Source organism: Panicum virgatum, chromosome 7K (genome assembly GCF_016808335.1).
Source record: "Panicum virgatum strain AP13 chromosome 7K, P.virgatum_v5, whole genome shotgun sequence".
Lineage (NCBI taxonomy): Eukaryota > Viridiplantae > Streptophyta > Magnoliopsida > Poales > Poaceae > Panicum > Panicum virgatum.
Genome location: NC_053142.1, coordinates 40,931,360 through 40,952,762, shown reverse-complemented (window position 1 = coordinate 40,952,762; position 21,403 = coordinate 40,931,360). Strand labels below are relative to the sequence as shown.

The 21,403-nt window shown below is 46.5% G+C and overlaps 2 protein-coding genes across 3 annotated transcripts; one reads left to right on the top strand and one right to left on the bottom strand.

Moving 5' to 3' along the window:
* Window positions 1-7,728: 7,728 nt before the first annotated feature.
* On the bottom strand, window positions 7,729-11,501 carry LOC120641368 (hsp70-Hsp90 organizing protein-like). Its single transcript, XM_039917451.1, has 7 exons — window positions 10,494-11,501; window positions 9,141-9,429; window positions 8,928-9,013; window positions 8,454-8,677; window positions 8,291-8,357; window positions 8,111-8,170; window positions 7,729-8,030 (listed from the first exon to the last, which is right to left on the bottom strand). The coding sequence occupies exons 1-7, from the start codon at window positions 11,376-11,378 to the stop codon at window positions 7,917-7,919; spliced, it is 1,725 nt and encodes a 574-aa protein (XP_039773385.1). The 5' UTR covers window positions 11,379-11,501; the 3' UTR covers window positions 7,729-7,916.
* A 3,685-nt stretch (window positions 11,502-15,186) lies between these two features.
* LOC120641369 (vacuolar-processing enzyme beta-isozyme 1-like) lies at window positions 15,187-21,401 on the top strand. 2 transcript variants are annotated; one of them, XR_005662245.1, is made up of 10 exons: window positions 15,187-15,484; window positions 16,161-16,325; window positions 16,490-16,646; window positions 16,758-16,843; window positions 16,945-17,144; window positions 17,866-17,914; window positions 18,017-18,223; window positions 19,181-19,387; window positions 19,536-19,791; window positions 21,244-21,401. XR_005662245.1 is itself a non-coding variant. In XM_039917452.1 (9 exons), exons 1-9 carry the CDS (start codon window positions 15,272-15,274, stop codon window positions 19,716-19,718), a joined length of 1,467 nt encoding a protein of 488 aa, XP_039773386.1. In that variant the 5' UTR covers window positions 15,187-15,271; the 3' UTR covers window positions 19,719-19,875. The 2 variants fall into 2 exon arrangements, 1 of the variants encoding a protein (XP_039773386.1); XM_039917452.1 differs by lacking the exon at window positions 21,244-21,401 and having other exon boundaries at window positions 19,536-19,875.
* Window positions 21,402-21,403: the final 2 nt, after the last annotated feature.

Sequence of the window (21,403 nt, the reverse complement as noted above, 5' to 3'; positions counted from 1 at the left end):
TGCTTGGTGCCTGTAAGCTTTATCCCACGCTTAAGTCGGAGCTAGATGAGAAGAATGCCTTGGTTAAGTCTTTAGGGAAGACTAAGGTCGTGGAGTCTAGCCCACCTATTGACTGCTCTGTTTGCCCTGGTTTGATCTCTGATTTGGATAATCTTGCGGTAGAGAAAGCCAACCTGGAGAATGAGAATACCTATCTTAGGGCGATTCTAGTTGGGTTTCTAACAGTGAGCCGCAGTTGGGCATGATGATTAAGCAGTTCAAGCGTGGTGATGGATTTGTGGTCGGTTACACATACACGAAGTCAGACTTTGACAGGTTGTATGGTAAGATTGGCAAGGCCGCTGGAAACACTGCTAGCACGAGCACACAGCCTTCGCTTGTTGACCCCGCGGATGGTGTGCTTAAAGAACCACCGAAAGCACCTCCGCAGAAGCAGGTTTGGGTTCCAAAGCCCAATGAGCTAAGGAATTCCCTCGACACGCTCCCTGCTACCGCAGCCCAGGTTGCCCAGAAGAAGAGGGCTGCTCCTCCCCGTTCGCAGGCTAGGCCTCCACCTCCCATGCGTGAGGTGAGGTACCACTGCGAGTTCTGTGACAGGGAAGGTCACCTGGAGGAGTTTTGCTTCAGGAGGAAGCGGGCTATGAGGAGAGAGTAGGAGAGACGGAACGCGGACATGTACTCTGCTCGGGAGCATGGTCCTTCTCGGCGTGGTGGTAGGCAAGATGCGAGGGCGCGCCGTGTAGGTGGAGGTCAGGGAGACGGGGGTGGTTACCGTGCTCCAGCGGGTGGTCGCTTTGCCGGTCGTGCTCCTGGTCATTTTCAGTACGGCTATGGACCACAGGACCGAGGCTTTGGAGGAGGTTTCGATGCTCCACGCTTTCCTCGCGGTGGTGATCGTCAGCCTCGCAGTAGACGGGACAGGGGATACGCTTTACCTGACTTTGGTTACCCTTCTGTAGAACAAATGGCTCGTAACTGGTTTGCTTCTCACTTTGCTAACCCCAGTGTCGAGACGTTTGCTCCTCCTTTGTTTCGATGGTGATGCAGGTTGGAGGCCTGGAGAACAAGTGCTCCATGGATCTTGGTCTTATGCAGGTTTGATCAAAACTTGATGGTTCTCCAAGGCTGATGGATAGCCCATGATGGCTGTTGTATCCTCTGTACATTTGAGTTTGTCTTTTGAGTTCTTTGTACATTTTCTGCGTGTGACAAGTTGTAGATTCTACATCTCTACTTGTTTTGCTTGCTAGGTCTGTGCTTGTGCTTTGGTGGACTAGCCACTCTGTATGCTAGTTTTTGTGATTTTCATTTTGTCATGACTCTTGCTAGCTCAGGGTGTGTGCTTTGTCTAGTCCCCTCATGCTTGTATAGCTTTTGCTCCTTAGTTCTGGTTGCTAGCTCAAGTATCTTCTTCATATAGTCTTGCTGCCTTGGTTCATGTTGTTGAGTGCCTTTAGATTATTCTAGGGATATCTTTTGTCTTGATATGTTCTAGAGTGTCTTTTGGTATAACCTTGCATGTGGCTTGACTAACACCTAACCATTTGCTTGAGTTTTGCTCTGGATCTTTGGTGTTTGCTATCTTCTTGTGTCCTAGCTTCTCTTGTGCTAGGTATCACTTGTTGAGGGGGAGCTCTACCACAAGTTGATGATCCGGAGTTACTGCGCCGGCTGCAGGCTCCGGCCCCTTCTGCTTCGACTACCTCAGCTCAGGAGGACGATCCAGTACCACTACTTCCACTTCGATCGTTCACCTCTACAAGAACCTGTTCGAGCAGAAGGTGGACCCGCTGAGGACGCAGGGGAGGTGACCTCGAGCTTGCTATGCTCTAGGTCCAGCGGGATCTTCATCGAGGTATGTAAGTGTTTGACTTGTACGATTTCTTCCCAGGATAGACTTGTGGTTTTCTGATTGTTACCTTTTCATGGTACTCAGTTGGATCCATTTGGTCTAGTCCTATGTGTCTTTGAACCGTTGTATTTGCTGAATTCTTCAGTTGCTTAGCTTTTGGCTTTTCTTTGTCTTTCTCTTAAGTTTTAGCTTGGTTAGTTGCATTGTGCATATACATTATACATGTTTGCATTTTGTATTGTCTCACTTGCACTAGCATTCTTGTATACATTGCTATGATCTTCTAGTGCCTGCTAGTGTGAGTTGATAAACTTGATCATGTATAGCTTGCTCCATTGTATATATGACATCATCTGAGTTAAGCTATTTTGATTTGAAAATCTAAAAACATGATCACCCTGTTTGTCTACTAGCATGTTAGGGCGTGTTAATATGCTTTGCTATCTTATTCATGCTAGTGTAGCTTTTCGTTCAGCAATTCATACTTGAAATGATCTAAATCTGATAAAATTGCTTGAACTGTTCTTGAAATGGATTGAAAAGATCCAGGTGGGATTGCTTGTCGCACTGATCGAGCTTTCGGGACAGCTCACTCTGCACTTGTGAGAACCCGGGAAAGGCTGTGCATGACTGAAATGAGTGCTTTAATCTTCTGATTGTCTTTGACATAGGCTTGGCCTCGTTGCTAAGTAAAGCATGACAAGCTTTCAACCCCTGGCATTAAGAATTGATTGCTATAAATTTGATGGAAAAATGAATGTTAACAACATCTTTGGCTGGTTTGGCTCACCTGTATGAGTATGAGTAGCACTGCTTTCCATTCCCTACTTATTAGTGCTAGATCATGGGTGATGCTTTTATTTCTCCTAAACTGAACTTGCCTAGCTCTAGACTGATTTGATATACCATGTTGAGCTAGATGCAGGTCTTGTTTATGGATGCACACATGCTTGTGACTAGATGTTGCTCATATCCTTGTATTCCTGAATGCTTTCACTTACACCTCCTGCATTGCATTTTTTGCATAGCATTTGTTCAGGGGGAGTCTCAGCTTCAGGGGGAGCTTTAGGTCTTTTTAGGCTTGATGTGTGCATGTGCCAACAAGGGGGAGAATTTTGAAAGAAATGATCGAACAAGGGGGAGACTTGTTTGATTTTTGAAAACTTGTTGTGCACAGGGCTTTGAGAGTGCATCATTTTGGGAGAGTTGCACTTGTGAGAGGGAGAAACATTGCTTGGGGAGTTTCTGCTTTGGTTTTGGCTCCTGGTTTTCCTCGTTTTCCTTCTGCTTCTTGCATGACTGCATCGAGCGTTACCTATGTCTTTGAGGAGTCATGTTTTGGCTTTTGATCGATTGCGTCGAGCCTTTGCCCTTGTCTTAGGGGATCGATTTTGCTTGAGTAAGTGACTGTTCTTGCCTTTCTGAGCCCCTCGTCACTTGCTTGTGCTTCTTTGTTCTTTTCTGGTATCACTTCTCTGCTTTCAGGTGGTGTGTTGACAATGCACTCATCAAGGGGGAGATTGAGGAATGTGAGTACTCTATCCTGCCTGTGATGAGTGAATTGTCAACCGTGCGGTGTGATCATGCGCTTGATCTTTGGATTGCAGGTACACGGGCGTCGAGTGTCGACGGGGAGCTGCCGTGGAGGTGCTATGGCCGATGGACCGTGCGGTGGACGGCGGTGAAGGGCAGCCGGGACCGGAGCTCAGGCCGGGCGGCAGCTGTGGCGTCCACTCCTGGATCGAGGGCGCAAGCGGCGACGGAAGGCGGGTTTCTTGGTTTGCGCCACAAAACCAAGGAGGCGGACGGCGGTTGAAGACACCAAGTCGTGGAGGCACGGGCGTCGGTCTCGGGACTGACGGAGGCAACGGGCGTCGACGGCGTCTAGGGCCTCGCTGCGGGCAAGGAGGTGACAGGCGTCGGGCGGCGTCTTGGGCCGTCAGAAGGCTGAGGCGGGAACGGCGTGGAGGCGGGAATCTTCCCGCGCGTGAGGTTTTGGCGGTTTTCTCAAAACCGGCCACCTACCCGGGTTTCGCGGACCCTTCAAAACCGCGGACCTGATCTTCATCAAGATGGCAGCATCGCGGAGAAGACTTCGTTTCGAAGAAAGAACCTCGGCCGTCGGATGAGATCGTGTACAGGGGGTGCTGCAGCCAACCGGTCTGACCGGTCTAGCGTACCGGTCTGACCGGTCTAGCGTACCGGTCTGACCGGTCCCGCGGGTATAAATACCCCTTCACTTGTGTTAGGTTAATAGCGGCTTTTGTAATCAGTTCGTGAATTGTTCTATCTCCCAGGCCGCCGCCCCTGTGTTCCTCTCCCTCTGTTCTTCTATTTAGAGTAGATTTGGTTGATGGATTTGAGAGACCTTGTGTGGATTTGATTGGGAAAGGAGGCCCTAACCTCCTCGTGCCCTCTGGGCTTTTTGAATCAATCCCATCTCCTCGTTTCGTGTCTTGTGTGATGAATTTTCGACTTCGTTTTTGGCGCACTTGATTGCGAGGAGGCTACGAATTCTTTGCTGCGATTCCCGTGCTTCTAGCCCCGTTCTAAACCCTCTGGAATCACTAGCTGTTTCGAATTGGAGTTCTTGAGTTTTTGAGAAAACCCCAATACTTCTTGATCTCTCCTCGAATTCTCAAGATTTGTTGATCTTTAGGACGAGATCTCTTAGGGATATGTTCACGGGGTAGGGGCGAAGCTATCCCCCAAGTTTCATCGATTTTCGTGGTCGTTTGGTTGAGATTCATCGTTTGAATCCAAGTTTTCGGGGGTTTTCTGGGTGCCACCGGTCAGACCGGTCTGCTAGTTTTTGAACAGCCGAGACCGGTACAGTGCACCGGTCAGACCGGTCCAGGCAGATCAGTTCTGCAGTTTTTCCGATTCGCTTCCGATTTGCTTCGTGGTTTTGCTCGCTCGTTCGAGGCCTTTTGTGTTGGTTTAGCTTTTCCATAGCTATTGTAAACTCTGGTCAGAACGCTTGAGGGCTTGGGTGATTTTCGGGATATAGGCCGACGATTCAAATTTTGAAGAAATTTTGATCGGCTCCCATTCACCCTCCCTCTGGTCGCCGGCTTCGGTCCCTCAGTAGGACTACCACGCACATTCTCTAGCTAATCGATCACGTACGGCCCAATGGAGAGAAATGGAGTCGGCCTATGTCTCCAATCTCATCGTGCCTGTCGTTTCGATACTTCTAACCATTGTTGGAGGCCTTACAATGGCATAGGAGCAGCGGGGCAGCTCCGGCAGACAGCGTCGGGCGTTGCCGGCGTGGATACGCCCACTGTTCATCAGGTTGGCGCCGCTCAGCGGTGGAGCCAGTGGGGTGCTATGGGGCTCTAACCCCTCCTACAATTTTCAACCATAAATGAAGATGAGAAAGAAGAAGGGAAAAAAAGGAAAGGAAGAAGAGGATAATGAGCACCCTAAATTCAAATTCTAGATCCGCCACTGGGGCCGCTCATCGCCAGCGCGGTCGACGCGGCGCTGCGCCTCAGCACCTACAAAACCGACTGGGATGTCGTCCCCAACCTCGCCATCGTGGTGGCGTTTGTTCTCGCCGCCGCCGTCTTGCCTCCAGTCTTTTGCCACCTAAAGAAGACACGCCTGCATTGTCCGCCGCCAAGGAGTAAGTGCTGAAGAACTCATGCATACACTTATTCTGAATCACATCATGCATACACTTAACTCATGCCGAGGAGCAACGGATGACGATCCCATGCGTGCAGGGGCAGGGCGTGAGACCATGACTGTCATATATGTATATGTGCAGTCCATTTCAGAAGCTTGAACTGAAGTGTAACAATGAGAAAATTTTGTATTCACTTTTTCGTCCTATGAGCTAGTGACAGGGACAACCTTGATGCATCCAACTTCCCGTTAGCATATACTGTGTGTACTGAACTCTTAGTTCCTGTTATCAGTTGTCGAGCGTGATCAATCAGAGGATGTGCATGATTCTGTAGATCTTGCTGCATTATGCTTCTTTTTATACTACTATGCATTAGATTCAGATCATCATATTTGTGGTTTGGAGCAGAGATTTTGATTCCACAGAGACTCGTAGGCAGCTAACTTCATTTCACTATTGAGACGTCAGTGTCGACGTCCGCTGCATGTGCTAACTGCGGCCTTCTCGTTCACGGCAGCGTCGAGGCCGCGGGTGGCTCTAATCGAAGGCGGCGGCGCAGGTGGGGCCGGAGGAGGCGGCGGCGGCGGCGGAGCAGCGTCTAGATGGTCTCTGTTGACGGATGGTGACACGCGGAGCATGTGGCAATGGGGCTGCGATGGTCTCTAGATTATCCCTGCATGGCTGCATTAACGAGGTACTCTAGTGATTTACCTGCAGGACACGCCTGGCATTATCCCTGCGGACGCCCATTGTTACCCGCTGCACAGGGGCGGAGCCAGCGTGGGCCCCCCTACCCCACGCAGACAAGGGGAGCACCCCCCCCCCCCCCCCCCCCCCCGAAGCCCCCCTTGATTTCTCTACGCCATGGAAGAGAGATGTAGCGAGATGCTCTGTCTGGAGGTTGAAGAAGACAGTAAATCGAGCAGCGGACCCTTCAGGATGCACGAAACTGCCCCACAGCACTGCCTAGTTATCTGTTGGGCTTCACATGTGATGGCTTCTGGCCCACGGGCAGTCATTTCAAGCCCCCCTACTATTATTTCCTGGCTCTGCGCCTACCGCTGCATGATCGGATCAGTCAGAATGTTAAGGTCTTCAGGATCCTACAACGCTTTTGTTCAGAAATAGAAAATGGTGACCGTTAAGAAGCATGCACTGTGTTTTTTTTCTTTTTTTTCAGAAGTAGTTTATGGAGTGAAAATAAAAATTTTCTGCTGGACCTTAAGTTTTTAAGATGTATGATAAATCTACCTGTCTTTCCTAAAATTTCTCCTTGTTCATCTCCATTTGTTTTAATTAATGAAGTAATGACAAATGGCTTGCAACAAAAACCAACATGGCTCAAGTTAAGCTTTAAACACACAGTGAACATACATAGAGATGTGATGCAAAGGGAAAAGGTTATATTAGTAGGATTGCAAGGCATATAGAAAATTTGGTCACCGAGCTTTTATGACCAGATAATAAACATTATAGAATCTGTATACATGTGTATTGTGTTGGAAAATAGGCAAATGATAGAGCGAACATTATTAACAAGGTTGCCTAATTAGATGCGAGTTCCAAACTTGCCCATAAACTACTCAATGCATAATCTATTAAAACAATTTTATCTCTTCAGATTGCTAGTTCGTGTAGCAGCATTTCCCCATAGACCAGTAAGAAAATATGAAAGGGCAAAGTACAATACGGCTACAGGTAGAAACACTAATTTTCTTGATAACGGTATTCTTCTCGTTCATAGCATCACGCTTGCTTCGAAGGTGGCGCATCCAGTTCAGGCTGCAAGCGCATAGCCTTGGGCCCTGTTTGCTTTGTGCTACACTAGGAGTAGCACAAACTTTGACAGTTAATTACTGGTATTAAACGAAGGCAATTTGTAAAACTAACTCTACAACTATTACGCTACTTCGCGAGACGAATTTAATGAGGCCTTTGACCGCACGATTAGAGGATGTTTACTGTAGTATTACTATAGCCAATCATAGATTAATTATCGTCATTAGATTCGTCGCGAAAAGTTACACCTATTCCTGAAAATATTTTACAAATAAATTTTATTTAGTACTTCATGCATGTAAAATTCTCTTTGTAGCGCTACTCGTGCTACTTGATCCAAACGGGGCCTTGATGCCATGGCAGCTGCTGTTGAAGTGCTGATCCGATCCTTTGAGACCGGGTGGTGCACGCCGAGGGAAAAAGGGAACGTTGCCGCTGCGGCAGTTGACAGGACGCAACCATATGCTCGAATGCGAGAGACGGAACTCTCTTCACACTTCCACAGGCATTCCGAAAAAAAAAACCCACACAAATCTGGAACATTGTCTAGTGGGAAATCATATGGACGACCAAGCTATGCAGTGGCCAAAATGAGATCACGGTATTTTCAGCAAAGGTCTCAACTCTGAATCCGGACTTTGCAGCTACAGACTACTTCATCTGAACTATCCCTGCGCTAACGAGCTTCTGGATCTTCTGCATCACTCCGGGGTTCTTGAGGTGCGCCTGGGCAGCCCGTGGGTTCTCCTGTAAATAGGCCAAGACCTGCACGAGCTCCACATAATCAGATCCTCATCGGACTTGTATACCTACAATTCAGACCAAATGCAAACGTCTATTGTTACCTGTCGCATGATCGGATCAGTCAGGATGTTCTGGATTTCAGGGTCCTGCATAGCTTTGTTCTGCATTAAGGGAAGAAAAAACAAGATAACCATTGTGTTCTTGCAGTAGTACTGGATGGAGCAAATGACGTGCTCCACAGTGACTGAAGCAAAGCTTTTTAAGATGAAGAATCGATTTACCTGTCTCTCTTTCATTTCCTCCTCGCTGAGTTCACCTCTGCTTGCCTTGTTGATCTGTTCGACACACCTGAACCAAGAAGATAGCAATAGCAACGATTAGTATTGCTGCTTAGCGTAAACCAACATCTGGAGATGGTCATGGTCTCTTCCACTAGCATTATACCTCCTTACACCATCAAGCAATTCCTGGTTCTTGGGATCATGCTTTAGGCCAGCTTGGTAAGTCTCCAGCGCTTTGTCATATTCCTTCATGAAAAATTGGATAGCACCTTTTCTTGTGTATCCTTTGGAGAATGTAGGGTCTAGCTCTATGCACTTTTCAGCATCTTTTAGACCTTCAGGAAGGGCTCCCAGCTTGGTGTAACAAGCAGCCCTGTTGCTGTATACCTGACAAATAGCCCATAAGGATAGGAGCTTAGAAAATGCCCAAAGCATCAATCACAGACATAAAAATGGTAGAAAGTAGTAGACCTAAAGTGCGTGTAAGCACTACTAAACGCCTAAATTATGGAGTTCAATATGTTACACAAATTCATTTCCAGATTATCCATTTCCCAACAGATGTTAGGATTTGCATGATCTAGGTTTCCACAAATATCAAGTTGAACTAATTGAAAGTGGAATATGAAGAAATTACCTTCGGGTCCTTTGGGTTTCTCCTGAGAGCTTCAGTGTAATGCTTCACTGCTTCTGGATATTTCTGCTGCTTGAAAAACTCATTACCTGCACAGGGGTTAAAAAGATATGGTTCATAATCAGCATCGCCTATTAAAGCAGGAAAAACTGCACGAACAATAAACACTGATATAATAACAAATAGAATGCCTGTGGCAGTGCCACATTGGCATACCTTTTTCTCTTTCCTCATCAGCAATTTTTGGATCATAGTATTCTTGCTGCTCCAGCTCCTTCTTTGATCGTTCAGCATCATTCAGTTTCTTCAGGGTATCTGGGTTTCGGTGCTCAGTTAACGCCTTCTGGAAAGTCTCAATGGCAACATCGTAATCTTTGGATGTCTTCGCAAGTTTAGCAAGAGCGGTTCCTTTTCTGGTCAGTGCCCTCGAGATCATCTTGAAATCAGCATGTAGTTCCCTTCCCCTTTCAACAGCCTTATCACAATCCTTGATGCACTCATCATACTAGAAATGAAAGACAAAATATTAGTTTCGGAGGATACTAGGGCCATGTTTGGTTCACACCTTAAATTTTTTTTTCACAAAAAGGCAAATGCATGCATGGCGTACTAAACCAAATTTATTTGCGAAACCTTTTCACGCATGGGTATAACTTTTCGAGACGAATCTAATGAGCCAAGTTCCACCATAATTGACTACATTAATGCTACAATAACCGTACCTAATCATCCTCTAATCATGCGGTTAAAAGCCTTTATTAGCTACAACACCATAATTGTGGAGGTTGTTTTGTAATTAGACTTCATTTAATACCTCTAATCAGTGGTCAAAGTGGTAAAAAGTTTTCATGAAATTTTTTTCACCCTTAACCAAACAAGGCCTAGAATCACCTGAATCATATAGTGCAATGCAGGAAACGAGATATCATTGAATTGTAAATTGGCTCGGAAACAGGGCATGCCTAAGTTATATCACAATCACAAATAGCCTTTGGCATTGCTGTAAAGGCATATACCAGTGACAGGAGCGCGAATTCTAGCTTGACCAACTCATCAAACTGTAAAGTGGTCCCTATCATATTAACTCCTACTACAAAACATAAGACTCGAGTTCTCAAACAATGCAAGCAGATGTGGAATTCCCTTTGACTGTATTTTTTACTCCAACTGAACAGGCAATACTTAACCGATTTCATATCTAAAAGCTGTTTGCAGGATGCGGGGAATTGGTTGATCATTTCACAAATATCATACCAAATTTGTACTCCCTCCGTCCCAGAATATAAGCATTTGTTGACTTTTGCTGATCACGTTTGACCATTCATCTTATTTAAAAAATTTATAAAAATGTAAAAACAATTATGATATACTTAAAATATATATGATGATAAAACATGTCATAATAAAATAAATAATATTTTCACAAATTTTTCGAATAAGACGAATGGTCAAACGTGAATCGCGAAAATCGATAAATGCTTATATTTTAGGACGGAGGGAATACGTTTCTTAACGAGGACAATAATCAACAAGCACTTTGCTATCAAAGTAGAACGTGAAGGGCGATACCTTTCCCATCTCAAGATAAACAGCAGCGCGGTTGGTGATGTAGGAGATGTCCTCGTCGTCAAGCTCCATGGCCTTTGTGTAGTGCTGGATCGCATTATCGAAATCCTTCTTTTTGTAAGCGGCGTTGCCCGCTTCCTTCTCCTTTTGCGCCGCCGCCTTCCTCTCCTTCCGCTCCTTCTCCTCTTCTATCACCTCCATCGGCTCGGGCTCAGGTTCGGGCTCAGGCTCCCTTGCCTTTGCCTCCGGCTGCTGCTTCGGCGTCTGAGGAGCTGCCGCCGGCTCAGACGCCCCATTGCTCTGGGGCTGGAGCTTGATGTTGAGCATGAGGGTGAGCACCTGGACCATGCGGGGATCGGAGAGGTAGGTGTTGAGGCTGCCGGGGTTCCGCTGCACCTCCCGCAGCATCTGCACGAAGTCCGGTTGGTCGAGGTAGGCGCGCGTGGTGGGGTCGGCGGCGATCTTGGTCCACAGCTCGGGGCCCTGGAACACCTTGCCGAGGGCGTCCCCGCCGGAAGCCCCCGGGCGCCGCGTCGCCGCCGCCTGGCGCGCCTGGGCGAGGCCGGACCTGAGGGCCTCGTTGGAGGGGTCGAGCGCGAGGCCCTTCTCGTACGCCTCGACGGCAGCGGGCGCGTCGCCGAGGCCCAGGAGCGCGGCGCCGAGGCGGGAGTAGCCCTTGGCCCAGTCGGGCCTGAGCGCGACGGTCCGCTCGGCGTCGGCGAGCGCCTCGGAGTAGCGCCCGAGCGACGCGTGCGCCGCCGAGCGGTTGGAGTAGAGGACGTGGTTGTCGGGCGCGAGCGCGATGGCGTCGCCGAAGTGCCGGGCCGCCTCCTCGAAGCGGCCGGCCGCGAACGCCGCGTTGCCCTTGGCCTTGGCCTCGTCGGCCATCGCGGCGGCGGCGGCGGGTGCTGATCTGGCGGGCGATCGGGGAGGTGGAACGATCGGGAGCGTCGGTTCCGGATCGGTTGGCGTGCGCCGTCCGGGCTTTTAATTTGGAGGGATCGTCGAGGAGGTGGGAGCGAGTAAAATATGACGGGAGAGGAGGCGCGCGTTCTAGTACCGTCCGGGGCTCCGCGATTCTGGAAGGTTCCGGAGGGCGGGAGAAAACGGGAAGTCGCGAGACCGATCACCATCGATGGTAGTGTGGCGGGTACATGCCTCGCGGTTCCGTTCCAACTTCAAGCTGATTTGAAGGAAAGGATGCCTATCAAGGGACATTTCCTCTACCCCGATTCTTGGGGGTAGTTTAGTTCCCAAAATTTGTTACGTGAAAATTTTTGGACAAGGTTTGACCACTAATTAGAAGTATTAAATATAGACTAATTATAAAACTAATTACACAGATGGACGGGAAATCACGAGACGAATCTATTAAAACTAATTAATCCGTCATTAGAGGTCGGTTCATGTAGCACAACATTGTCCAAGCATAATCCAATTAGACCTAAAAGATTCGTCTCGCAATTTCATCCGGGAGTTGTGGAATGGGTTTTGTCAGTTATTCACATTTAATACTCCTAATTAGTGGTGAAATATTGTCAGTTGCTGTAGCACCCAAAATTTTTTGGAATCTAAACGGGCTTTGCCTCTTTGTTTATGCATTTGTGGAGCATTCTCGTTCATCAATGAAATTCGAAAGAGAAAAAAAAATCCATGTAGCCATCTATATCTGTCGCTCAGCAAATCATCAATGTTAACCCATAGATTGTCGTTGATACACCGAAGAGGCATAATCAAATTAAGTACTTAGCAAAATGTAAATGGCTATGAAAATCTCCTAGTTTATCGTTGAAGTCTTCTTTTTTTAAAAAAAACCTTCAGAGGTTTCAAACATAAGCTGTTTTGGGCCTCCAATGTTGAATGGTTGCCTTAGACATATTGAACATACAAGTTCGGTAGCAATTATTTATGACTCTTTACCTACTAGGCGGCTAGGCCTGCTGTTTTGAACTGGTACGATTCTAATTGGCAGTCAAACCCACAATCTAATGAAGGGAAGTATCAAGGATCAGTACGAAGTGGTAAGTCTTGAGCACACTTTCATATTGGTTACAACTAATCACACTGCTTTCTTAAGAAGGTTGAAGATAGAACTTCGGAAAATCATATAATTTGTTGGACAGGTGAAAACAAGAACCTCTAACTCCAAATAAGTACAGGGAGGGTTCTCATGTCATGGAGTATGGTGACAAGATCTTCAAGGATGAGAAGCTTTTCCTTTATCAAGGTTTTGATCCTGCTAATGCCAAAGCTACAAACACTGCTTTGGCCAGGCTTAAAGGGTGCAGTCAATCAGAGAGATGCTGATCTTCTCTTTATGTGGAAGAGGGTAAATTCTAACTATTCTTTCAGTTGGCACATGCAGACGGACGTTGACAATGACATCTCAATAACAAATTGAAATTAGCACTGGAACACCAGCCGGCCGCCAGCAGCGAGCGAGCTTGGAAATTACACATACGCCGGACGCTGCTGCCTAGGAGTCTGCGGAATTAATATTTCTGCGCTAAACCACAAACGTCATGATCTAAATCTGATGCAGAGCAGTATAAAAGCGGCATAATACAGCAAAATCCATACATTGTAGAACAACCGCACACATCCTCTGATTGATCACGCACTGCACAATCGAGAGAAATGGAGCTAAGCTACGTCTGCAACTTTATCGTGCAGGCTGTTGATGGAGGCCTTGCGATGGCATGCGCTCTGGCGGCCAAAAGCGGGTGGCGCTGGCATGGATAAGCCCGTTGTTCATCAAACTGGCAGCACTTAGCGGCGGAGCCAGAGGGGTGGGGTGGGGTAGGGGGGCTGGTGCCCCCTGCAGTCCATAGAGCTTTTTCTACAATTTTAACTAATGAATGAAAAGGAGGAAGAAAAAAATGAGGAAGAAGAAAAGGGGAGGGGCAAGAAAGAAGAAGAGGACAATAAGCCTCCCTTTAAATTCAAATTCTAGATCCATCACTGGCGCCACTTGTCGCCAGCGCGGTCGGCGCGGCGCTGCGCCTTAGCTCCTATAAAACTGACCGGGATGTCTTCCCCAGTCTACCATCCTAGTGCCGTTTGTCCTCACTATCGTCATCTTGCCTCCACGTTTTTCACCCTGAAGAAGAAGCAAGCCACACCTGCATCGTCCGCCGCCGAGGAGTAAGCGCCGAAGAACACTTGCATGCACTTATTCCAAATCATATCATGCATGCACTTATTCTGCATACACTTAACTCATACCAAGGAGTAACGGATGACAATCCCATACATGCAAGGGCAGGGTGTGAGATCATGACTGCCATATCATGTATGTGCAGTCCATTTCAGAAGCTTGAACTGAAGTATACCAGTGAGAAAATTCTGGATTCACCTTTTCATCTTATGAGCTAGTGACAGGGACAAGCTTGATGCATCCGACTTCTCGTTAGCATATACTGTGTGTACTGAACTCTTAGTTTCTAATGTTGTATTAAAATTGTTGGCCCAAAATGAAATTCTATTTCTCTCAACCCCATTAAGCCCACAGGGCAGTCTTACATATATAGACTCTAACTGCATATTCTAGAGAATATGCTACAAGATGGCCACAGGAGGCCAGTAAAACCACCCTGTGATCCCATCGACGGTTGAAATCATCCCAGGAAGGATATACCTAGCCCTTTCTAATAATATAGATAGATACATTGACGCACATTGTGAGACTCATCTAACGAGAATAAATGAGAGACAGCGTGTACCGTTTTGTATTATGTTTGTGTTAACTATGATACTATGTGTCTGAATTCATTTGGATAGGGGACGTGAGGGATAAACTGCATATTCAGTGAAATACTAATATACTACTTCCCATGACTGCTGCTCTTCAGTGAAATTTCCTATAACGCTCTATTTTCTTGATTTGGCAGCAGCTCGGTGTACAAGGGCCAGGAGCAACAACTGACCGAGTAGCAGGCTGTTGGGTCCAAAGAGGACTGCACTCTGCTGCAACCATTTTTTTCTCAAAACAGTTATAGCTAATCATCGATTGAAACAACGAGCTGTGCTGTGCACAGTTTGAGCCCACCGCTTGGCGCACACTGAATCCACGGTCGATCAGATATTCTGATCGCGCGTGAAGCAATCGCGGTGCCCTTTTCAGGGCCTTCACCACCTCCGGCGGCAACGTCGAGCAAAAACCTTTCGCAAAAGCGGCGCAAAAGCATGCCCGTTCCCTGGAGAAGAGACGGAAACGTTCCACGATTACCCGATTCCAGCGCTTCTCCAAGTCAGAGGCTCCGAGCCACCCACCACTGCCACTTCCGCCATCAGAGAGCGTCGGTTTTCGCTGCCTTTTCCACACCTCCCTGTCGTGGCGATACCAAAACGCTCAGCAGATCGCGCGGTCGCCGTCGGTTCCTCACTGTAGCTTCAGAAATCTCGTCGGAATCCGGCAGTTGACGACGACCTGGTGCGCGCAATTTTTAAGCCGAGAAGCCTCCGAATCTTATCCTGTGCCCACGCACCGGGCCCGTTCCAGTTCCAGCAACCCTTCCTTCCAGGCCCTGATGCGGGGCCCCCGCACACGCGTCGGACGCGTGAGCGGCCGCGCCGGCGTCGCGTTCGCGGCTGCCTCGCGGGCCATGCTGCGCTGCTGCTGCGGCCGCCGCGACACGTAAGTCCGGGTAGCTTCCTTTTTTAAAGGCGCCCCCCCCCCCCACCCCCGGGTCCCAGCGTCGCCGTCACAGCTCCTGCTCTTGCACCACTCGCCTCGCTCTCTGTGTCTCTCGCGCCGCCCCCCGAGGCCCGAGCGGTCGGTGATGGCAGCCGCGGCGTGGCTGTGCGGGCTCGTCTCGCTCCTGGCGGTAGCCGCCGCCGCGGCGGCGGATGGGGAGTGGGAGCCGCTGATACGGATGCCGACGGAGGAGGGGGGCGACGCTGCTGCTGCTGCTCCGGCGGCCGAGGATGAAGTGGGGACGAGGTGGGCCGTGCTCGTGGCGGGATCCTCCGGCTACGGCAACTACCGGCACCAGGTGAGCCCGCGGCGGCCTCATCAGTAGTGCTGTGATCTGTGACGAAGTTAGGACTTGGGAGGGCGAGGGGCCGAGGTCAAAGGGCAGAGAGCCAGAGACGAGAGAGTGGGTTACGTTGTGGAGTGGGCCAGTGGGGAGTGGGGACTAAATTTTGAAGCATTCGATCGACTCCCCCACGCGCGTAGTATTTTGACTTTCTAATCGATTGGAAGCGTTTGAAGTTCCGCTGCTTCGAATTTGTTGGATATTGTAGACTGATCTGCACTTGCGCTCGTTCTCTGACTTCGAAACTGACTGTGTGGGGGTTATTTGCCTGTGAAGTTTAGGTAGGAAGGACCGGATTATCCAATCAATAGTTGTTTTGCTTTGCTTGAAGTGTCCATACATGATTCGGCTCAGCTGTTTCAGGTGGTTGCTGTGTGGTGGATAATTTTAGGTGAGAAGAGACATGGTTCATTGCTGACAGAAATTCTGTTCGGCTGAATATGGACTAGCAATGTGGGGACTATTTGGGATTTTGTTTTGGATTAAGCTACTAATGGTTGAATGCTACACATTGAAAATTGTCCTGTTGTGCTTTCTGTACAGTCACACCCCTTATTTTATTATTGCGTGCTTACTAAAAAATGGATGGTATCAAATTATTATGAGTGCTTGATTATAATATGCTTGGCAGGCCGATGTATGCCATGCATACCAGATACTGCAGAAGGGACGAGTGAAGGAGGAGAATATTGTGGTGTTCATGTACGATGATATTGCCCATAACATTCTGAACCCAAGGCCTGGGATTATCATTAACCATCCTAAAGGTGAAAATGTATATACCGGTGTTCCAAAGGTAATAATTGGTTCTTTCTCGTCTTCAATTTTAGTTCCACACAAGATCTTGAGTAGTTTACTTTCAAAGTCAAAAGATAATTGTGTTTTTTGATCATATATGGATTGACAGTTCTTACTGCTCATTTATTGTGCGAAGTTGATCAACTTCACATGCATTTGCAGGACTATACAGGTGATCAGGTCACTACTGAAAATTTCTTTGCTGTGCTCTTGGGCAATAAAAGTGCAATTACTGGAGGGAGTAAGAAGGTTATAGACAGTAAACCAAATGACCACATATTTATCTATTACTCAGATCATGGTGGTCCTGGAGTTCTTGGTACGCATTTGGACTTAATTGTCAGTTAAACCAAATGACCACATATTTAATGCATAAGAGATGCTGCTTAGTTGATTTTCTATGTGCTTACTAAACTGATCAAACTTATAGGTATGCCAAACTTGCCATATCTCTATGCTGGCGACTTCATCAAGGTTTTAAAAAAGAAGCATGCTTCCAATAGCTACTCGAAAATGGTATAGATTTTTCATGTTTTTTTCTTTTCCTTTCAAAAAAGAAGGTTCGTTCTGGAATTGATACACCTAGATTGAAACGAAATTTTCATATTATGTTTCAGGTTATATATGTTGAAGCATGTGAAAGTGGCAGTATCTTTGAGGGATTAATGCCACAAGACCTAAATATTTATGTCACAACTGCTGCAAATCCAGTTGAAAATAGTTGGGGAACATACTGCCCTGGGATGGACCCACCACCCCCTCCTGAGTACATTACCTGTTTAGGTGATCTGTACAGTGTTTCTTGGATGGAAGATAGGTAACAAAATAAGACTCATTAAAAATCCATTGATATATCGTATTAGATCAAAATATGTTCCATCTTTTTTATACTTGTGGAAGGTATATCTTATGGAGACCAAATATTTGATATGTTGATTTGCTCTTTTCAATTTTGTAGTGTGATAAAATTCAAGTTACATTGGGTGTTTTTAAGCTTGTTCTGTTGTGTTATTGCCCATAATGAAATTGCCTTTTATATTGCTCGTTCATTCTACGCAGCTGAACTTAGCATCAGCACTGTTATTTGGAACCTTTTTGTTAATTATTTCTAAGTTGTAGATAACATGTCCTGCTCTCATGTCATGTTAAAGAAATGCTGGTACATAAGAAGGTATATGCTGGTGATATTTAGTATAATGATCCATTTTACTACTAGCATATAAGGTAAAACACAGTGCTCAGTTGTAGTGGTAATAGCTAATACATGAAAACAGATGATGATTAAAAAGGATGGGGATTCCTCTTAATACAAAGATACGCAGCTCTCCTGCGTGTCCGAGAAAAAAATTTAAAAGGATGGGGAAGTATCAGTTGTCAAGCAGCCAGAGCTCTGTTGAGTGTTGGCAAGCAAAGGCATTTTGCTTTGTGCTTAACTTTTTTCGGTCAATACAGCCTGAACATATAAGCTTGGTAGCAATTATTTATGGCTGTTACCTACTAGGCCTGCTGTCTTGAACTGATCTTATTCTAATTTGCAGTCAAACCCACAATCTAATGAAGGAAACCATCAAGGATCAGTACGAAGTGGTAAGTCTTGAACAGACTTACATATTGGTTACAGCTAATTACACTACTTTCTTAGGAAGGTTGAAGAGAGAACTTCAGAAAATCATATAATTTGTTGGACAGGTGAAAACAAGAACCTCTAACTCGAATAAGTACAAGGAGGGTTCTCATGTCATGGAGTATGGTGACAAGACCTTCAAGGATGAGAAGCTTTTCCTTTATCAAGGTTTTGATCCTGCTAATGCCAACGTTGCAAATACGCTGCTTTGGCCAGGCCCAAAGGGTGCAGTCAATCAGAGAGATGCTGATCTTCTCTTCATGTGGAAGAGGGTAAATTCTAGCTATCCTTTCAAATGATATATAATTGCTGATTAAAGGGAACAAAATGGATGCTTTTCTGAGTAATATCATGACAAGTAGAACTATTAGAACTATTGGTTGTCTGTTGTTTTTCATCCTTGACCTCTACTTTATTGAGCTAAAACATTATATGTTGTTGCGCCAGGCAACACACATGCACAAACCATTTCGCGAATGGGATATTGCATTTTAGATGATTAGTTATTTGTTGTCGGAAAGTATGCTGCTATGTTTGATACAGATGGCATCATAACATTATGTTGTTATAATAATATATGTTTTCTTCTAGTTTTATAACTGTCCTTCCTTATGCCTATTTCTTTGAATAGAGTTGTTTATTTTCTTTTTACTTGGTTGTCTTTGAGACATTGTTTTATTAAAAAAGATCATAATTTTTTTGTGTTGTTCACAATAAGTTCCATGGCTTTAGTTTTTACAACCATTTAAAAAAAATTTATTGCCATGTGCAAATTTGCAAGTCCTTAAAGTGCTTATTTGGAAAACCAGTATAGGTGCTAACAGCTGACATATTTATACACATATGTTTTAGACAAAGTTAGAGAATAATTGACAAGAAAGTTCAGGGAAGAGGTTTTGCTTGTTTTAACACTAAAAGCTGTTCTGCTGTTACCTCCAAGGTCACCTATTACCAATCAAAGTTGGAACTATTTTGCTTGTTTGGATGGCTTAACTGTCGTAGCTGGGCTTCTTACTTCTTATAGAAGATAGGACTTAGGAGGAAGAACTAACCTCTTAATACAAATGTGCTCTTGTTGAGAAGCTACTGGTAGTTGAGAGGGTTAGAGTAGAGCTTGTACTCTCATTCTGATGTCAAGCTCTCTCCTCCAAGTCAAGCCTAAGTTTTGCAAATCACTTTTGGTAGCCTTCTATTGTCCTTGTTTGTTAATATTCACTTCTTGCTTTCAGTATGAGCAGTTAAATGGGGGATCTGAAGAGAAACTGAGGGCTCTCAGAGAGATTAAAGAAACTGTTCAACACAGGAAGCATCTCGACAGCAGCATCGATTTCATTGGGAAACTTATCTTTGGATTTGAGAATGGGCCTAAAATGCTTGAGACCGTTAGAGCATATGGTGAACCATTAGTTGATGACTGGGATTGTTTGAAGAGGATGGTGAGTACACTAATCTCTCTTATTCGGCTCTGGCATAAGGCACGCATGAAGTTCCCCTTTCTCACACAACTTCGCTGCTTGCGCACTTGCATTCGGTTTATCCGTTTATGTCCTATTGAACTTATTTCATCTCGATTGCCATTGCCAGGTGAGGATTTTCGAATCCCAGTGCGGGTCGCTCACTCAATACGGCATGAAGTACATGAGGGCATTTGCGAACATTTGCAACAGCGGTATATCCGAGACAAAGATGAGGGAGTCGAGCATCAGTGCTTGCGGCGGTTACAACCTGGCGAGGTGGAGCCCTTTGGTTCAGGGACACAGCGCCTGATGAGGTGCAGCCTGTAGCAAAGGTCCCCGAGGTCTATCCTGCGTAGGGACGCTGCGAACTCGTGTAACCTGGGGACTGTAAAGCGCCTGTGGACTTGAAAGGAACATGGTACCATTTATACTATTTCGAGTGATTTTGATGATCGAATGATTGTTAAGATGATCATTCTCAGTCTTTTAGGTTCAAGTGATGACAAAGAGAAAGAGAAGATAGGCGTAGCAAGGCCCGAAGGGCCGCCCCTACGGGGGTTCCGTTACCCGGTTAGCGGACGGGGGTCGAGGGGGAGCCGCCCCTCGCGGGTCTCAGGGCAGCGCCTTGAAAGCTCTTCGATCAGCAGCACCGGAAGAACCGACGCATGAGCATCGGTGCATCCGATGGTAGTCGGAAGAATCGACGCTATGATACTTTTGTGCAGAAGGGAATTGAAGCCAAGTTAGTTTAGAGACGATGCAAGCCGAGCAAGAGTCAAGTCTTCAGCACCGGTTGAACCGGTGAGGCATCGGTGTATACCATCAGTGTAATGACGTCAGCAGAAAAGTTGAGTGCTGTGAGTGACCGGTTTAACCGACGGGAAAGCATCGGTTCAACCGGTGGTCACTGTGTCAGCTGTCAGGAGTTCAACGGCTACTTCGGGTATTAGAGTGACCGGATGAACCGACGCTACCCCTGCCAGAGGCATCGATTCATCCGATGATACGCAGATTTTCTGCTAACCGTTGGAGCAACGGCTACAAGACTTGGTGGCCTATATATATACGCCTCACTCCGGACATTTGAAGTTTGCTGGAGTTGCTAGACATTCCACATACACCCAAGAACATCTCCAAGCCATACAAGAGCATCAAGATCATATCCTTAACCCTTAGCACACTTTGAGAGTGTTGTGTAAAAGATTAGCTCTTAGTGAGTGTGATTGTAAGGCCTTGAGCCTTTGTGCTGTGGTTCTTTAGCGAACCAAAACAAAAGCTTGGTGCGCCGGCACCTTGGAGCGTGAAGCTCGCCGGCAACGTCATCGACCCTCCGACTTGGTGTGGAGCGGCGACGATATTTTTGTGCGGGGGACGTGAAGACCCCCATCCTTTGTGGAGAAGCTCCTTAGTGGAACCCGGGGCCAAGGTGACCGTGATTGTGTTCACGGAAGAGACTTGGTGGCCGAGTAGCAATACTTTTAGTGAGTGCTACAACAACGTGGATGTAGATATGCCTTTGTGGCTAACCGAACCACGGGATAAATACCCGCGTCAAGAGTTTGCTATCTCCTATCTCGCTCATTAAGGTTCCGCATTTCATACAAGCAATTTGTATGCGTTTATTTTCATATAGTAGTTTCTTAATAGGAAATGTTATAGATTGCTAAATTTTTTGGGGATAGGGGTTTCACATTAGAACAACCATAGTTGCACATCTAGATAAGCTTGTTTTAGTTTAAGTTTTGTGCAAACTAGTTGGAGCCATAGGTCTAAGTTTTTAGAGTGTCTAATTCACCCCTTCCCCCTCTTAGGCTAGAGCACCCGATCACTTTCAGGACTGTAAAGCGTAAACCGCTCAGAATGTGCGTTGGTTAATCTGCTGTATATATTGTGTACCGTGCGTTCGTGCCTGTGTGAACTGATACCATGCAAGTCTGATCTGCAGCCAACTGCCGAAATGATTATGACCTGATGTGAATGCTGTTGCGAAAAATG

Bases quoted from the DNA above. Each gene is read 5' to 3' on its own strand.
- LOC120641368 (XM_039917451.1), bottom strand. From the start codon at position 11,378: ATGGCCGACGAGGCCAAGGCCAAGGGCAACGCGGCGTTCGCGGCCGGC. The intron at 8,358-8,453 runs GTATAATGCTAG...TTCTTGGTTCAG, and splicing joins TTGCTTGATGGTGTAAGGAG to GTGTGTCGAACAGATCAACA. The intron at 8,031-8,110 runs GTAACAATAGAC...GAGCTCGTGCAG, and splicing joins CTGATCCGATCATGCGACAG to GTCTTGGCCTATTTACAGGA.
- LOC120641369 (XM_039917452.1), top strand. From the start codon at position 15,272: ATGGCAGCCGCGGCGTGGCTGTGCGGGCTCGTCTCGCTCCTGGCGGTA. The intron at 15,485-16,160 runs GTGAGCCCGCGG...TATGCTTGGCAG, and splicing joins ACGGCAACTACCGGCACCAG to GCCGATGTATGCCATGCATA. The intron at 19,388-19,535 runs GTGAGTACACTA...TGCCATTGCCAG, and splicing joins GGGATTGTTTGAAGAGGATG to GTGAGGATTTTCGAATCCCA.